The sequence below is a fragment of the Pristis pectinata genome, chromosome 4 (assembly GCF_009764475.1).
Source record: "Pristis pectinata isolate sPriPec2 chromosome 4, sPriPec2.1.pri, whole genome shotgun sequence".
NCBI classification, from domain to species: Eukaryota; Metazoa; Chordata; class Chondrichthyes; order Rhinopristiformes; family Pristidae; genus Pristis; species Pristis pectinata.
Window position 1 is genome coordinate 39,936,934 of NC_067408.1, and position 16,839 is coordinate 39,953,772.

The following is a 16,839-nucleotide window of genomic DNA, read 5'->3' on the forward strand; positions in this document are numbered from 1 at the left end:
GAGTGAAGTCCTGGCAGCAGAGAGGAAGCAGCTCAGAGGGAATGCAGGGACTTGCTGTTCTTCCCAGTGACCCATCTTAGTGGATTCTGCAAGTTTATTTTGAGATTGCTCCTGATTGTGGTCAATGTGTCAGCAACCAGGGGAGTAGCATAGTATGGCAAAAAGGCCAACGTAAGTGCAGGCATGGAGCGCAAACCTTCAGCTGTACATCTATTATTGGACACATATTTTCATAATGTGGTGACTGTGTTGATAGAGATAGACATGACTCTCCTTCCTGAATCATGGGTCTTTCAAGATGTGTACTGAACATTGGTTTACCTGCTGGGATATAAGCCTGGTTAATATTCAAGGACTGATAATTGCTTGAATTAAAGAATGATTGGCAATGCACAGTGAACAAATGCCTTCTCATCAAAACTCATGGCTAATGAGAAAATATGAATGTTGTTGTATGTTATTTGCAACATATTGTTTAGTGCCACTTTAGGATTTGTAGCATGTGACCTCAGTATGTTATTACAAATTTGTCAGTGTAGAACAGCAGAATTCATCTGCCTGTCTGAAAGTAAGCTGCTACTCTCTCATTGTAAACTTCTCTGTTATTTAATTAACTATCCTTATTGTTAATTTCAATCACTAACTGTTTTCAAGAACCATAGAAATGGACACAAAGACTATGTCAGAATTGCTTGTATTAAAGGAGAGGTGTAATATATGTTGCATTTGTTATATTGATTGATAGGTCTTTAAAAACTATGCAATTTTACCAACAGTTCTCTGTGTATGCATTACAATAAAGGCAAGGGTGGAATATTTGAGAGACTCTCCCGGTGAGAAGCTGCCTACCTATGTGGTGGTAGACACACTAGAGAAAAGTAACATGTCCCTTTGTAACGTTATTTGTATAAAAAGCATTTTATTAGTTTAAATAATCCTCTTATTTTAGTGAGTGAATGAAAACGAAAGATGCTGTGATACTATCGTCCAGCAAAGAGTTTGACCCTGAATGCTATACAGTCAATGGAAAGCTGTTGAAATGTAAAATTCATTACATTCATCAAAAGCACATTTTATCTACAATCTCTCACTCTAAGCTTCGAAAACAGATGTCGTCAGTTGGTGAATGGATTAGAATGTAGGTGAGGTCTGCAATATATGCCCGACGACTGAATTCTCAAGGGAAATATTGAATTAGATAAATTCAGAAATTGGTTTAATCAGCACTTCAGGCAAATGCTGCCAAGCACCATCATAAAGCAGGAAAAATTTTCTTTCATTACGAAAATGTTGCCATTGGTTCATTTGACATAGCTCAGGATTATTTATGAAGTACCATATTTGATGGACTGTTACAATTTTAATTAAAATCATATCATTTGACATTATTATCATGGCATCAACTAATAAGCAACTTGTTTCTGTTCTATTTTTATTCCAGAGTGCGCTGGCTGTGGAGATGAAATCAAACATGGACAGTCTCTGCTGGCCCTGGAGAAGCAGTGGCATGTGAGCTGCTTCAAATGTCAGTCCTGTGGTGTTGTCCTGACAGGAGAATATATCAGCAAGTATGTATGATTCTTCAAGGATACATGAAGGGAAGAGTGATCCAGGCTCTTTACCTAACTAAATAACATCTATCCAAATTGGATGAGCTGATTTCTACTCTATAATTAATTTGCATAATGACCAAACTTCAATCTACTAACAGATTATTAAGATGGCAGTGTTTCTTGGGGTTTCTTGTTCCTCTCCTGAAGCTTTTGATTCACAATGAGTTTATAAAAAATCACTTTCCTGCAATACCTCACCCAAGTGTTAATCATCGTATGTAAGTTTAAACAATAGACTGTTTTTCGTTTTTACAATTTGAACTGTAATCTCAGAATAAAGATTATCATCCAAGGCCAAAATCAAGGGGGTATTAACTATATGTACATCAAAGTTTGGGGTTTGAGTTTTTAAAAATTTTAACCCACCCATTCTTAGGATTAAAATGCCCTGTCACCTCAGAATTTCCACTCTCCGTGTGGAAGATGTTGACAGTACTTTTTCAAAGTAATGAATATATGGGAAACCGTGAATGTGAAACTATCTTCTGCTATTCCTTGGTAGTGACTCCTTCACCTGCCTCTGCTTTATTAAGAAACTAGCTGTTATTTTAGTTATTCTCTTCATCATTAATTTTAACAGGACACTTCATCATATTTCAGCAGAATCCCCCGATCAAGTATAAAAAAGGAGGAACTTACAATAAAATGCTTCTTTTCCCAGACCATGAAATAATCTTGATGTTTAGTGGCAGTGGTAATAAGGAGAAATTCAACAGTCAATATGCACACAAGGCCCCACAAAGAGCAAAGTGATACATAGCCAGTGAATCTGCTGAAGTAATAGTGGCTCATAAAATGTAAGCGTTGTCATGAGACCTTCCTAACACATCTGCACTTTTAGGAGCATGATGGTAGTTACAACTCCTCAAGCCTACCACAATATTCAGTAAGATTGTGGCCAAAGTTCTACATCAGCACCACTTTCCCATCTTACCACCATATGTTGGGATACTGAAGATCTTTCAAACTCACTGTTGATTAAGATCAGCTACTGAAGCAGCCTTATGAGGTTGAGGATTTCTAAACTGCACAGGCTGCTGAGTGATTAAGTTTCTCCCCATCATAGTCTTAAAAGCTGATCCCTTAACTTGCCACAATGATCTCTACCACGAAGAAGGACAAGAGCATCTTGTGCATGGAACCACCAGCAGCTGCATGTATCCCTCCATAGGGCGGGTTGGTTGAGACCTTTATTTTGCAGATGTTAAGTGAAGGGTCTATTCTCCTATATGCTTCAGTGAACACGTCAACCATGTGCATACATTCAAGTGTCATCTGCATACTACAGCTCAATAACTGTGGTTGGGGTGACCTTGGTTCTCCAGTGTAGGTAATATTAGTTGAACAACTTTTCCATTTGTCCTGCAGATTAGCGGCACTCCAATGGAAAGCTTGCAGGAATCGGAGTGCAGCACTGCAGCAAGAAAAATTGAGAAAAGTATTGGGGTGATGATGTAGCCCTGCTTGGCAGCAATCTGCATAGAGATTGAGTTGGGAAGAGGATATATCAATGGAATTCAGTGGAGTCCTTATATACTCATGACTGCGTGGCCAGATTCTGCTCTAACTCCATCTGCAAGTTTGCAGATGATACTGCCGTAGTGGGCTGTATCTCAAATAACGATGAGTTGGAGTACAGGAAGGAGATAGAGAGCTTAGTGACATGGTGTCATGACAACAACCTTTCCCTCAATGTCAGCAATACAAAAGAGCTGGTCATTGACTTCAGGAAAGGGGGTGGTGTACATGCACCTGTATACATCAACGTTACCGAGGTTGAGAGGGTTGAGAGCTTCAGGTTCCTAGGAGTGAATATCACCGATAGCCTGTCCTGGTCCAACAACGTAGACACCACGGCTCAGAAAGCTCACCAGCGCCTCTACTTCCTCAGGAGGCTAAAGAAATTTGGCATGTCCCATTTGACACCAACCTTTATCGATGCACCATAGAAATCATCCTATCTGGATGCATCATGGCTTGGTATGGCAACTGATCTGCCCAGGACCACAAAAAACTACAGAGAGTTGTGGATACAGCCCAGCACATTATGGAAACCAGCCTCCCTACCATGGACTCTGTCTATACTTCTCGCTGCCTTGGTGAAGCAGCGAGCATAATCAAAGACCCGACCCATCCGGGTCTTTCTCTCTTCTCCCCTCTCCCATCAGGCAGAAGATACAGGAGCCTGAAAGCACATACCACCAGTCTCATGGACAGCTTCTATCCCACTGTTATAAGACTATTGAACAGTTCCCTTATACGATGAGATGGACTCTTGACCTCACAATCTACCTTGTTATGACCTTGCACCTTATTGTCTACCCGCACTGCACTTCCTCTGTAGCCATGACACTTTACTCTGTATTCTATTGTTTTTACCCTGTACTACCTCAATGCACTGTGCAATGAATTGATCTGTACGAAGGTTATGCAAGACAAGTTTTTCACTGTACCTCAGTACAAGTGACAATAATAAACCAATAACAATACCAATTTGGAAATGCTGTAAATATGACCTAAATTGCTCTCCCCACAGCTCATTTTCCCACCTTGATTTGTAATGGAAGTAAAGTTGCATCCATTACATTCCATCCTTTACCAAAGTCATAAAATGGGTGATCCCTGTGGCATTCTACCAATCTGTCATCCCAAATAGGACCCATTTACATCTACTCTCCAATGTTAATCAATCCTCAATTTAACTAAGCCTAATTTACTTTTCTTAATGCCATGACATTTACTCATGTATAACAACCTCCTGTCTGCAACCTAATTGGATGGTTTCTGGAAATCCCAATATAGCATGCCCTCTGGTATCTACCCTACTCCCTCAAAAAACTCCAATAAATTTGACGAACAAGATTCCCTTGCCACTGTGTCCTATCGCCCCACTGTTCCCATCTGCCCACCTCCCTTATTTGGTTCCATGCTCCACCTTCCTTACCTGTCAGATTTCATCATCTGGAGCCCACCTGTCACCTCCCAGGCTCTGTCGCTATTTCCACTCTTCCCTCCTCCATCTGCCCATCACCCCTCTTTACCTGGATCCGCCTATCGCTTGTCAGCTCTTGCTCCACCCTTCTCTTCAAACCTTTATACTGGTTATCTCTCCTCGATCTTTCAGTCCAGATGAATGGTCTCAAACTGAAATGTCGACTGTCCATTTCCCTCCACAGATGCTGCCTGGCCCACTGAGTTCCTCCAGCAATTTGTTTTTCGCTCCAGATTCCAGTATCTGCAGTCTCTTGTGTCTCCTGTCTTCCCTTTCATTATACTTGTTGACTCTTGCATATATTGTGGACTTTTAACTCCCTGGTTATGCAAATGGACTTCAGCATGACAGACTAATTGGTCCATACTTAATGTTTTGTCACTTTGTCAGTAAACTATAGATGGTGCTGCTAGCTTGGGAAGCTAACTTGATGTGGGTCTATATTAGGTGTTTCTGGCTCAGAAGGAAGGGCTTTAGCCATAACTTACTGATTTGGAGTTATTACTGCTATAAAACTGAGAAGTTGCATTGAATTTATAAAATTTTAATCTGAAAATATTTAAAACGAATCTGCGCCTATCAAGCATTTGTTTGAAGTGTCTTTCAGGTTATCCCTATTAAATGCTACATCCCTTTTGGATGACAGAGAGTTCTCCTTACCCCTTACAGAGCAACCCAACAGTGAAAATGATAGAGAACGCAGCATGTTCCCTCATTTTACCCTTTAACAAATGTCTACTCATACATACTTAGACATGTTTACTCAGATCACAGATTAACCTTGGAAAGTAATAGGGAGATGGGGATAAAAATTCGTACATTGCTGAGTTGCCTTCTACCTGTGCCCAGCTCTGATTCACCTGAACGCCTTCTTCATTAAGAGAGATCACTTAGTGAACCATGCAGAATATTTCTAAAATTCAAAATCCAACTCTACATCTCACTAGCATATAAAAACAAGCTGAAACTCTCATGTTTTCTTGCTATTAAGGAAAGCAAATGTTGGATTTTAGGAATGTATTGTCATTCAATAGCCAGCCATTTTATTCCACCCAAAGTTAGAGACTTGTGATGCATTTTATTATTGCAACAGAAACTTTGGACCTCCTTAATTTGTCACAATTTTGAAAACAGCGACACATTTCCTACAATATTAGTAGGGGAGTCTTCATTTCAGTTTTTAATGCTGACTTTCAAACTGCAGAGCCAAATAAATAGGGTCATGTAATGACTTAACTCCAACTGTCCAAGAATAGTTCTATGACATTTTTGAAATGGAGCTTCAGTACATCTTACTTTTGATGAAAATTATAACTAACTCCAGAGCTGAGGAATGTATGATCATTAGCTAAGTTTAAATTACTCAATATTGATTTTCTTTCTCTTTCTAAGGGATGGTGTTCCTTACTGTGAAACGGATTACCATTCTCGGTTTGGCATTAAGTGTGAGAGTTGTGATAGATATATCAGTGGAAGAGTACTGGAGGTAAGTGTCCTATAACAAGAATAGATGGATCTTTAATGCACAAGATGGAAATTATTTTTCTGTAGATTTTTATTCTGGTCTCTAGGGTTCATTCCCTTAATTACCATATTGTTCTGAAGTGGTGGCATTAATAAGATAACTTCAGGGTGGCCAACAAGTCCACAAATGAATGAACCAGTTCACAAGGTTAAATACCTCAAGTATGGGATAGTGACAGTAAAATATGTACACCTCACTAACTCAGCTTTCAATATATTATGTACCACCTTTCCATAACTTGAACAACCGAAGTGTGTGTTTAGCTTTTAATGTCATGCTAGTAAAGAACATGATTATGAAACGTATCTATCATATAAAAGCAAAACGTAAGATGCCGTTGATCTGAAATGAAAACAGGAAATGCATTCATCTATTCATTTTAAAAATTCTCATGCTGAAATAATGGCTTTAAGGTTTTTTTTAAATCACTCACCTGTGATGTTTCTTGTGTGTATTTTTACTTATTTTCCAAGTGAACTTCTTCAGAACTATAATCTCGTGATTATGGGCATTATTTTGTGTTTCATAGTTAGCATTTGTAGATCAAGAGATAATTACACTCATAGTGCAAACCTTTATGCACAAATACAGGAGAGAACAGTCTAAGCAACAATCAGTAAAATCATAAATGCCTTCAGGAAAAACCTGTTTTTGATTTTTCTACAGATAGTAATCACAACAGATTTTCTCTGAGATTAATTTTGTGAAATATAACTATGTTCAGTCTCTTCTGCTCCAAGGAAAATAAACCCAGCCTCTCCAGTCTTCTTTCATAACTGAAACACTCCATCCCAGGGAATATCTTGGTGAATCTCCTCTGCACCCTCTCCAGTACAATCATGTATCCAAGGGATGATATCTGAACTGTACTCAGTACTCCAGTTGTGGTCTAACCAATCTTTTATAAAACTCTACCATAACCTCCCTAAATCTTGCAGCAATTTCACTTGTGTAGAGATCTTGGATAATGCAAAGAAATTAAACAATTTCGTTGAAGGGTTGTGTCAAGAAAATATCTGTGGGGATTCATTTTCCATTGCCTGATACAAATTAAGCTATTTTTGAAAAATGTAGTCAAGTTAACTCTTCACTACTTTGTAATGTGCTAATTTTTCTAAGGTGGAGAGGAACACGTGCTCAAGAAGTAGCTTTGGGTGGAGCGGTTCACCTTTCTTTAGGATTAATTTGACAGTTATTTGGCATAATAGTATATGCTGGATCACTGCCTGAAATATTTTGACAGAAGTTCATTTCTCTGTGGTAACCGAAACACACAATGGCTTTGCACCACCAATAATATAAAGACTTAACATCACACAATTGTGTAGTTAAAAGTATGTTTTGTGTAACTAGGTTTTAATTAACATCTTCTGAAATATGGTTTCTGTTTAGACTTTACCCACAAAAGAGAAAAATGCTTTAATTGGCTCCAAGAGACATGTTTTATTTGAACATCATATCTATTGGCTTTATTATTCTCCACAGTGAAAAATGTATTAAAAATCAAGTGTAACAAGTTCCAGTTTCACTCCCAATCATGAAGATCTTTGCACTGTGAATCACTTGGGAGGGAAGGTTTTGCTTGATGGCATGGGATTATAGTACATGTTCAAATGTACTTTTGAATCAAGATCTACATTGCAGTAATGCACCGTACCTTGTATAGAGTCTAGAAATAATTTGTCAGTATTTCTTGTGGTTACTCTGTGTCGGCAATAGTTTAAACATAGTGGGAGGTAAGCTCCAGTCATGGTTCGAGCATAATAAAATCAATTGATAGCTTCATTAGCAGATTCAATCAGAAGAAAGCTTCTCCATTTTCTTATGTAGGTTGGTAACACAGTGGTTTAAAAAAAGTTTCCCATTTTCTTCATTAAAGTTAATAACACTCATAAAATGGTGTAGTTCCCCAAGACACCTGTGGTTCCCTTCTGAACATATATTTGACAGAGCTCCTACATAAATATGGCTATGTGGGGCTCCCGAAGGCTTTAGACCAGGCCGGTACTCAGTGGCAGGTAGGAAAAATAATGTTTGCTCTTTGCTTGTTGTCTGTTGGGAGAATAAAGTATTGAATTGAACAGAAGCACAGAGTTAAAGAAGAACTGAAATAATTGCCAACCTTGAGCCTGCCATACAGTTTTAGAAAACATTGGTTAGGCGACAGCTGGGGTACTCTGTACAGTTCTGATCACCAGGATGTTGGGAGAGGGTGCAGAGGAGAATCGCCAGGATGTTGCCTGGGATGGAGCATTTCAGTTATGAGAGGAGACTGGAGAGGTTGAGTTTGTTTTTCTTGGAGGAGGCTGAGGGGGGACCTAATTAAAGTATACAGTAGCATTAGGGACATAGTCAGGGCAAACAATGGGAAACTTTTTCCCACAACAGAGGTGTCAGAAACAAGAGGACATGGGTTTATTGAAAGAGGTCTGGAGGAGATGAGAGGAAGAATTCTTTTACCCAGAAAGTGGTTGGAATCTGGAACACACTGCCTGAGTGAGGGATGGAAGCAGGTTCTCTCACAACATTTAAGTAGTATCTAGATGGCCACTTGAATTGCCAAGGCATAGAAGGTTATGGACCAAATGCTAATAAATTGGATGTGCAGATAGGTAATAGAAGGTTGGTGTGGACATTATAAACTGAAGGGCCTGTTTCTGTGGTATACAACTCCTTGAAGTATCCAAAATTGTATATCATATATCTAAACCAGTATTTAGTATAAGCAGACAGTCTTTGCAGAGCAGAGTCTACATGTCAACATTCACAGACAAAAATCAGGGTTCCAAGACGTATTTAATTCTTTTCCTCAACTGCCCCCAAATCTCTTTTGTGCAGAGGTGTGCTGGACGTCATGAGCATGTAGGTTTTAAATGGAATGACTGGTGATTGGTGACATGCTGGGTCATGCATATGTACACATTCCAGTTCTGTAGAGACAACAAAGAATTGTACGAGATTCAGAAGGGACTTTAAACATTCAGGTTGAGTTTCATTGCAATGTCTGTTCATTTTAACTTTTATTGGAGAGCACGTGTGATGTTAAATTATCAAGGAGAAGCTTGTTGCAGAGACTGATGTAAAATAGACTAGAGAAGGTGGGACAAAGCTTAACCCATCTGGTTCACGAATGACCTTGAAGGAAGGAAATCTGCAGTCCATATTCGGGTTGGCATACATGTGACTCCCAACCAACTAAATGAAAATCAAAAAGACTGCAGATGCTGGAAATCTAAAATAACAACAACAAAAAATGCTAGAAACACTCAGCATCTCAGAACTTATAAAATGTCTGAAATATTAACTCTGTTCCCCTTTCCATGATGCAGCCTGACCTGCTGAGTGTTTCCAGCATTTTCTGTTTTTATTCTGGACCCACCAATGTGATTGACACTTGGTTGAGTTCAGAAGTGATTAGTGACAGACAATAAATGATGGCATTGACAGCAACATGCATGTCCCATGAACAAGTTAAAGAAAACTCATATACGGCAGCCATCAGTATTTGCTTGGTACTTTGATGGAGAACATAGAACAGTACAGCATAGAAATGGGCCCTTCGGCCCATGATGCTGTACTGAACTAATTAAGCTAATGATACCTAATTAAACTAATCCCTTCTACCAGCACATGGTCCCTATCCCTCCATTCTCTTTATATTCATGCACCTACCTAAGAGCCTCTTAAATGCCTCTATCGTATCTGTCTCCACCACCACTGCTGGCAGCACATTCCAGGCACCCAACACACTCTGTGAAAAAAAACTTGCCCTGCTCACCTCCTTTGAACTTTCCCCCTCTCACTTTAAATGCATGCCCTCTAGTATTAGACATTTTGACCCTGAGAAAAAGATATCAGCTGTCTCTAGTCTACTCTATCTATGCCTGTCATAATTTTATAAACATCAGGTCTCCCCTCAGCCTCCACCACTCCAGAGAAAGCAACCTTAGTTTCTCCAATCTCTCCATATAGCATTTGCCCTCTAATCCAGGCAGCATCCTGGTAAACCTCTTCTGTAACCTCTCCAAAGCCACCACATCCTTCCTATAATTGGACGACCAGAATTTGATTGCAATACTTCTGATGCAGCCTAATCAGAGCTTTATAAAGCTGCAACATAACTTCCTGACTCCTGAAGTTAATGCCTCCACTAATAAAGGCAAGTGTGCCATACACCACCTTTATCACCCCTATCAATGGCCACTTACAGGGAGCAATGGACTTGGACCCTAAGATCCCTCTGTACATCAATGGTGTTAAGGGTCCTGCTATTAATTATGTACTGTCTTTTTACATTTGATCTCCCAAAGTGCAACACCTCACACTTGCCCTGATTAAACTCCATCTGCCATTTCTCTGCCCATATTTGCAACTGAAAGGAAATGCCAATAGTATTAGTGAACAGTGAAAGCAAGTGGTCGGATGAGCTGCAGCAGCAACACTGACATTATGTTTAGAGCAGGTTTTCAAAAATGTGGAGGGATATTGAAGGAGTTCAGAATGCAACATCTAGCATGTACTGTCATGGTGCTCAAAGGCTTTGTCGTCAATGGAGAGAGTAACTTGAAACACTAATGGTTTGGGGAGTTTGTGGATTAAATTCTATTAGAGAAGCAGGAAAAAACTTCACTTAGAAATTCATTTGTTTTAGACAATGGTTTGGTCACCTCTCACTAAATGCATTTAGGTACTTACTGGATTGTTCCTGTAGCTTATCACACTGCTTCCAAGTCTTTGTATGTATGACGAACTTAGGCACAGGGACATCCAGATTTGTACAATGGCATTCATGCACATTTTGACGTCACTACCACTAAATTGTATTGCTAATGTGTGGTCCATGAATAGTGCTGGCCACTCTTTGCAATGTATGTGCAACTTGCTTCAGCCGAACTTAAAGGACACCAGCCTGACCAGCCCCCAATCTATGAAGTCCAGCTCATGAATTAACTTACTTGTCCAAATCCCTTGAAAATTTTCTGCATCATTTGCACCCAAGTGCTCCCTCATCACCAACCCCGCCAAGGCCCACTATGTGGGAGACCAAAAAAGAGGAAGGCACTGTGGTTCACTGGTAACAGTGTTGATCAATGTCTATCAATGTAGTTTGGATTGGTTTATAAGGTACAGTATTACACTGAAACTTCTGGTTTGACCTACAGGAATTATAGTACTCTCCTGTGCACCAAATGTTTGCTGTTGTTAGAAGTACCTGGGGATTTGGTGTTCCCTCCTTACATTTTTTAACAAGTATTCACAAAATAAAAGGAACAGATTGATCAAATTCAGAATCTGCTTTATCTTTCAGCCCATCAATCTCATTTATTGTGCTGATATTTACAAAGTTGATATGGAATCTGACAGCTGCAATCTCTGATTATTCCAGTGTCTCACATTCTCTGTGATTCCCTACTGGGTGATGGCTTTGACCTTGAATGCTTTGTATGCAATCAGTAAGAGTAGCCATATTGCACATGCAAAGTCTCCAACCACTGCTGTAAAATGCAGACTGCCTTTTTAATTTTTGTTCTGACAAAAGAAGCAGAAGTATTCTTACACCTGACAGGAAGATCGTAGGATAATAAGGCTATCTGATTCATTGTTGCATCTAGGATCCTTGTCAGATAATCAGGATTAATGCGGCCATTTATTTGCTGTGAGGCTGACTGCTCGGCCACAGACCATGTGCATATGTCATCAAGGTTTCTGTTAAACATCAGTCATACTCCCCATTTGGCCACAAAATGGCTTACAAGCAGCTTGTATTGCCATAAAACTTCAGAACAATTCTTTTCAGCTTGCAGCATCACATAAAATTGATATGAAAGAGATGATTAATAACTAGTCATTCCTTTTTTTCCTCTCCTGACAGTCCATAAACCATAATCCATAAGTAGCATATGTTTATCAGGTGAATTCTGATAGCTCACATCTGTCCAAATAGCAATGGAAGAAATGATTCATAATCAAGAATATTTGGAAAGGTTAAATAGTTGTGTTGTGATCATGACAGCAACTTACCGAGTTGGCAACATTAAACAGTTCTTCAGTTCTTCCTTGTCAGTTTCCAAAGCAAATCCCTTAAGTGGCCAGCAGCTGCATTTGGAGGCACAGGCGAATGCAGGTGCAGTAATCTAAAGCAAAAATTAAACTGAAGGTAGCTGATAGGTAGAGACGGATAAGGAGTTCACAAATCAATGGTTCCACATCACCTTCCTTATCCGATTTCAGCATCTGCAGTGTTCTGTGTCTCAATTTGAGACCTTCCAGCCTTCAGTTTAGGTTTACAACTTGCACTTAAGTTGCTGGCCCTGTTTCAAACATCTGGAGGATAAATAATATGGAAAACTCTTGAGGAAAAATCTGCTGGACAGCAAAATGAACCTACCACATGAAAAAAAGTCCATCACATTATCTACGCTTGTGTCAAAAGTGCAAGTTGAAAAAAATTAAAATAGTCAAAATGTTTTGTTTTTTGCATTTTTCCTCACAAATTCCGTAAGAGCGAATTTTATTCCATATCTCAGATTTTGGGTTGTGATTTGTGAATTCTATAAGGGCCAATCTGTAACCTGAATGGCGGTAACGTGGGAGTCACCTGTATTTAAATCTCTTGCAGTAGATTTATTTGTTATAATTATTATAAATTAGTTGAATTAAGGATTCTTAACTTCATTTAACCTATGTGTATTCTTGGACACAGCAGTAATCACAAAAAACAGTAAATTGATCGAGTGAAAGTGAAATTTTAGTGTCATCTCTTCTGAAAATATCAAGCTCCATTTAATCGTTAGCAAGCCATTAAGCCATCCGTAATGACAATCATAACCACTGCAGATGCTGGAAATCTGAAACAAAACAGAGAAAAAGTTATCATAAGTTAGAGAATTTGATATCAAATTGAAAAGGCGGCAACGTACCCAGACGGGGGATGAGGTGCAGTTCTTAAAGCTTGCATTTGGACCTTGTTTTAACAGTGCAGGAGGACTCACACAAATGGATTAGAGTGGTAGTGGGGTGGTGAATTAAAGTCACAGGCAGCAGGATGCTTGGGGTGCCCCTGCAAACTAAAATCAGGTGCACCACAAAGCAGTCACCACTTTGGATTTGGTTTCTCCACTGTCGAAGAGATCACATTGTGAACACCAAATGCAATGAACAAGATTGGCAGAAGTGCAAATGATTTGCTGTATCACTTGGAAAGACTGATCATCCCTTTCTGTTGGGCATAAGACATTCACCTTTAAATCTAGTAACAGCTGACTACTTGACCTGATTGTTGTGGAGGTTTAATAATGTTAGGCAGTGGCCATCATGGTAATTAACTTTTAACTCTAGGGCCAGTCCAAGTGATTTAAGAATGCTATAACTGTGTATTTAATGAGCCCTTAATCTGTGCAGCAATCTTGTATCCCCAGAAGTCAATAATCGAGAGATAAATAGGTTACATTGTGGATTAGCAGTCGAGGGGCCTGGATTTATGATCCTATGATTTCAATTTTACCACAAAATCTGAGAATTTTAGATTGTTCATTAAATAAATTCTGGCACAAAACTGGTATCTTTAATGGTGGCCAGGAAGTTCACTGTTCCCTAGTCTGCCTTCATAGTGACTCAAAACCTACTGCAATGTGGTTGACTCATGAGTGCCTGAAATAATAAAGTAAGCCATTTACTTCAAAGACATTTAAGGCTAGGTATTACATCTTGGCCTGTACAGTGACACACACACGTGTCTTGTGAAAAGAACAGAACAAATCCCCCAACATGATTTCAAGTCAACTAACAATTACCACCAAAAAAAACCAAAATTACATTCAATTACTAACAGCTAAAATGAAGGTTTTCCAAGCAAATACCCAATTATTATACATTTTATGATTCTTGAATACAGTCAGTTTTGTGCAGTGAAATATTTCAACCTCTCGAAGCATAACCATGAGATTTACTAATGCAAGTCCTGATTTCTCATATGGACACAGTGTAGGATTTCTTGTTGCCAATGTATTGGCGTTAATGTACAACTAAAGTATGTTTTAGGGAGATAGATTTATGAAGAAATTAGGTAAACTGCACTGAAATCCCTCAGATCTTATTGGGATAAGAGCATATTGGTGTTCCTGAGAATAAGGCTACTGATGTAAGAAAGTCAAAGTATGTGTGATCCTTTCAGGAAAAAACTCAGGTTTCATAATATTACAATAAAATAATCCTGTCAACACTAATTCCTTTCCCAGTAGTGTACTGAAGAAAAGCTATATTATGATTAATACAACAGAGAGGCTAGCAAAATACATTAGAGCTTTTATATTCCATTCATCCATTAGTTCCTACAGTTGTTTGTTTGATAAATGCATTGTGTAGATGATCACAGGTTTGTTTTCTTAGTACTACCAAGTTAGCTGGTCATTTCTGAGGTAACAATAATGATGCTACAGCTGATGCAGCAACCCTGAGAAGGTGAAAATTAGCTAGCTTTCCCATTCATAGACACTGTCCTGGGACTGGGACTGATCCTGGAAACAGCATACACAGAGATTGGCGAAGGACCAGGTGGAATTGTAATGTACTCGAGATTAAATATCCTGCCAGCACTCAAGGCTGTATGTTCCATGTTAGGGCAACCATTGGCATAGATTGGTTGAACAGGATGCTGCCTGTTCGGTGGACTTGGTGCTGACTCTGGGGAATATTCTGGGTCAGTTTAATTAAAACTTCTAGAGAAACCTTCAGGAAGCATTGTTGTCTGCAGTTTGGAGCTCATCACTTTGAAGTGGTGCAACGGGAAATGGCTACTACTGCAAGATTAGCAAAGAATAGTTTAATGGAATAACCCTGAATAAAGTCAAATTTAAATGCCTCTGAAATTGCTGCAGAAATGGTTTAATGTTTTTTTCCACATGCCTGCTTCAGTGATTTAAATGCATTTTCACAATTGGTATTCCTTAGCAACACTGGAGGCATGTTGTGCAGTGTCATGAATTACATTCATTGTTGTTGCAGATTCACTGTGAAATATAACGTCTCTTTATCGTTCCTGCCTCATTTTTAAAGGTTTGCCTTTATCTGCACAGGCACTTCTTTGGTCTGGTGGAATAGTTAGTAAACAAAACGATTTGTTGAAATGGGTGTGGTTATGGGATTATGAAAATCATGGGGAGTTCAGAGCAAAATTCTAGTCTTCCAGATACAACATTTTTATTTCAGCAAAATTTCACAGGGTATTCAGAATTCATCAGTGGGGTTGATCTTGACTTTATGTGATAATGTAAGATGGAAAACAGCAACTTGGCAGTCGGATGTTTCCCCTCACCAAGGATTCTAGAGCTAGGCGTCAAAATAAGGGATAGGTTATGTAGAATTGAAATGAGGAGGAATTTCTTTATCCAGTAGTTGATACGTCTTTAGAATTCTCTACCCCGGAGAAATGTGATGGGTCAGCCAGTGACTGCATTCAAAACAGAAATCGATAGATTTCTGGATTTTCGAGGAATCAAGGGTTAAGGGAGTAGGGCAGGAAAGCAGTGTTTGAGGTTGGAGATTGGCCATGATATTATTGAATGGCAGAACAAGTTCATGGATCCAAATAGCCTACTCCTGCTCCTATTTCATATGTTTTTATGTTCTTAAGTCTCCTGATATTAATTTTGATTAATTGTTATGTTCTCACTTCAGGAGAGATACAAAATGGGTGGTCAATTTGCTATCACATTTTTAACACTGTTACACAACATCAAAACCTATCCTCAACTTTTAGGAACTTCACAGTGCTTCTCAAACCTGCAATCTCTACCACACAGGAGGACAAGCAGATGCACAAGAATGCCATCACCTCAAACACCCCTCCAAGGTTTACCGCATTCTGACCAGCAAATATATTGCCATTCCTTCATCATTACTAAGTGAAGATCCTGGAACTCCCTACCAACCAACACTGTGGGTGTATCTTCACTACATGCATTGCAGCAATTCAAGAAAGCACCTCCCCATCACATTCTCAAGTCCATTTAGCAATGAGAAATAAATGCTCGCCTTATGATCAATGCTGGCATCCAGTGAATGAATAAAAAATAGTTACAAAGTTATATGTAGAAACCAAATTAATAATTTTTCTAATGATATAAACAGAATAATTAATTTCTGCTTATAATATACCATCAAAGTTGTTACTTGGCTATTAATTCCACTCTTTAAAATACCCAAATAATCAGTAGTTGCTTGCCATGTATAGTAAAATCTGTTGCACTACTCAAGAATCAGACAATGTTTGAATCTGTATGTACACACACGTGCTTAAGTTATTGCTTATCTGTTGCAAATAGAAGACAAATGTATCTTCTGAGTTGGAGACAGCAGGAATTAATGTAAGGAATCTTTCAGTGCTGATCCAGCAGAATAGGAATAGCAGGCTTGGTCTTCTAAATTGTACAACTAAATCAAAGGTCAGTATTTGACTTGGAGAAAAGGAAACCAAAAGCAAGTAAATGGTTTTCATTAGTCCAGCTTCTGACATGTGAATTAGTGTAGATAGGTTCTGAGTGAGGTCCTTCATAACTTGTTTGTCCAAAACTAGTTAAAATCACATCGCTTTTCTTCTCTATTTGAAGCCAAAACAAAAAAAGAACTGTGAGCTGAAAAGGCAGAGAATAAATTCCCTATAATTAGATTTTTAAAAATTAGGTGAAGACTGCAAAGATGAATCTCTTGCT

General features: G+C 38.9%; 1 protein-coding gene across 6 annotated transcripts in view; it reads left to right on the plus strand.

Annotated features, from left to right (window-relative positions):
• ablim3 (actin binding LIM protein family, member 3) overlaps positions 1–16,839 on the plus strand; it is a 211,988-nt gene that overhangs the window by 125,162 nt on the left and 69,987 nt on the right. For all 6 annotated transcript variants that reach the window (XM_052013535.1, XM_052013537.1, XM_052013538.1 and 3 more), the window contains exons 5-6: positions 1,442–1,568; positions 5,998–6,091. In XM_052013535.1, coding sequence (XP_051869495.1) covers positions 1,442–1,568; positions 5,998–6,091 — 221 coding nt within the window. The remainder of the gene's footprint in view (positions 1–1,441; positions 1,569–5,997; positions 6,092–16,839) is intronic.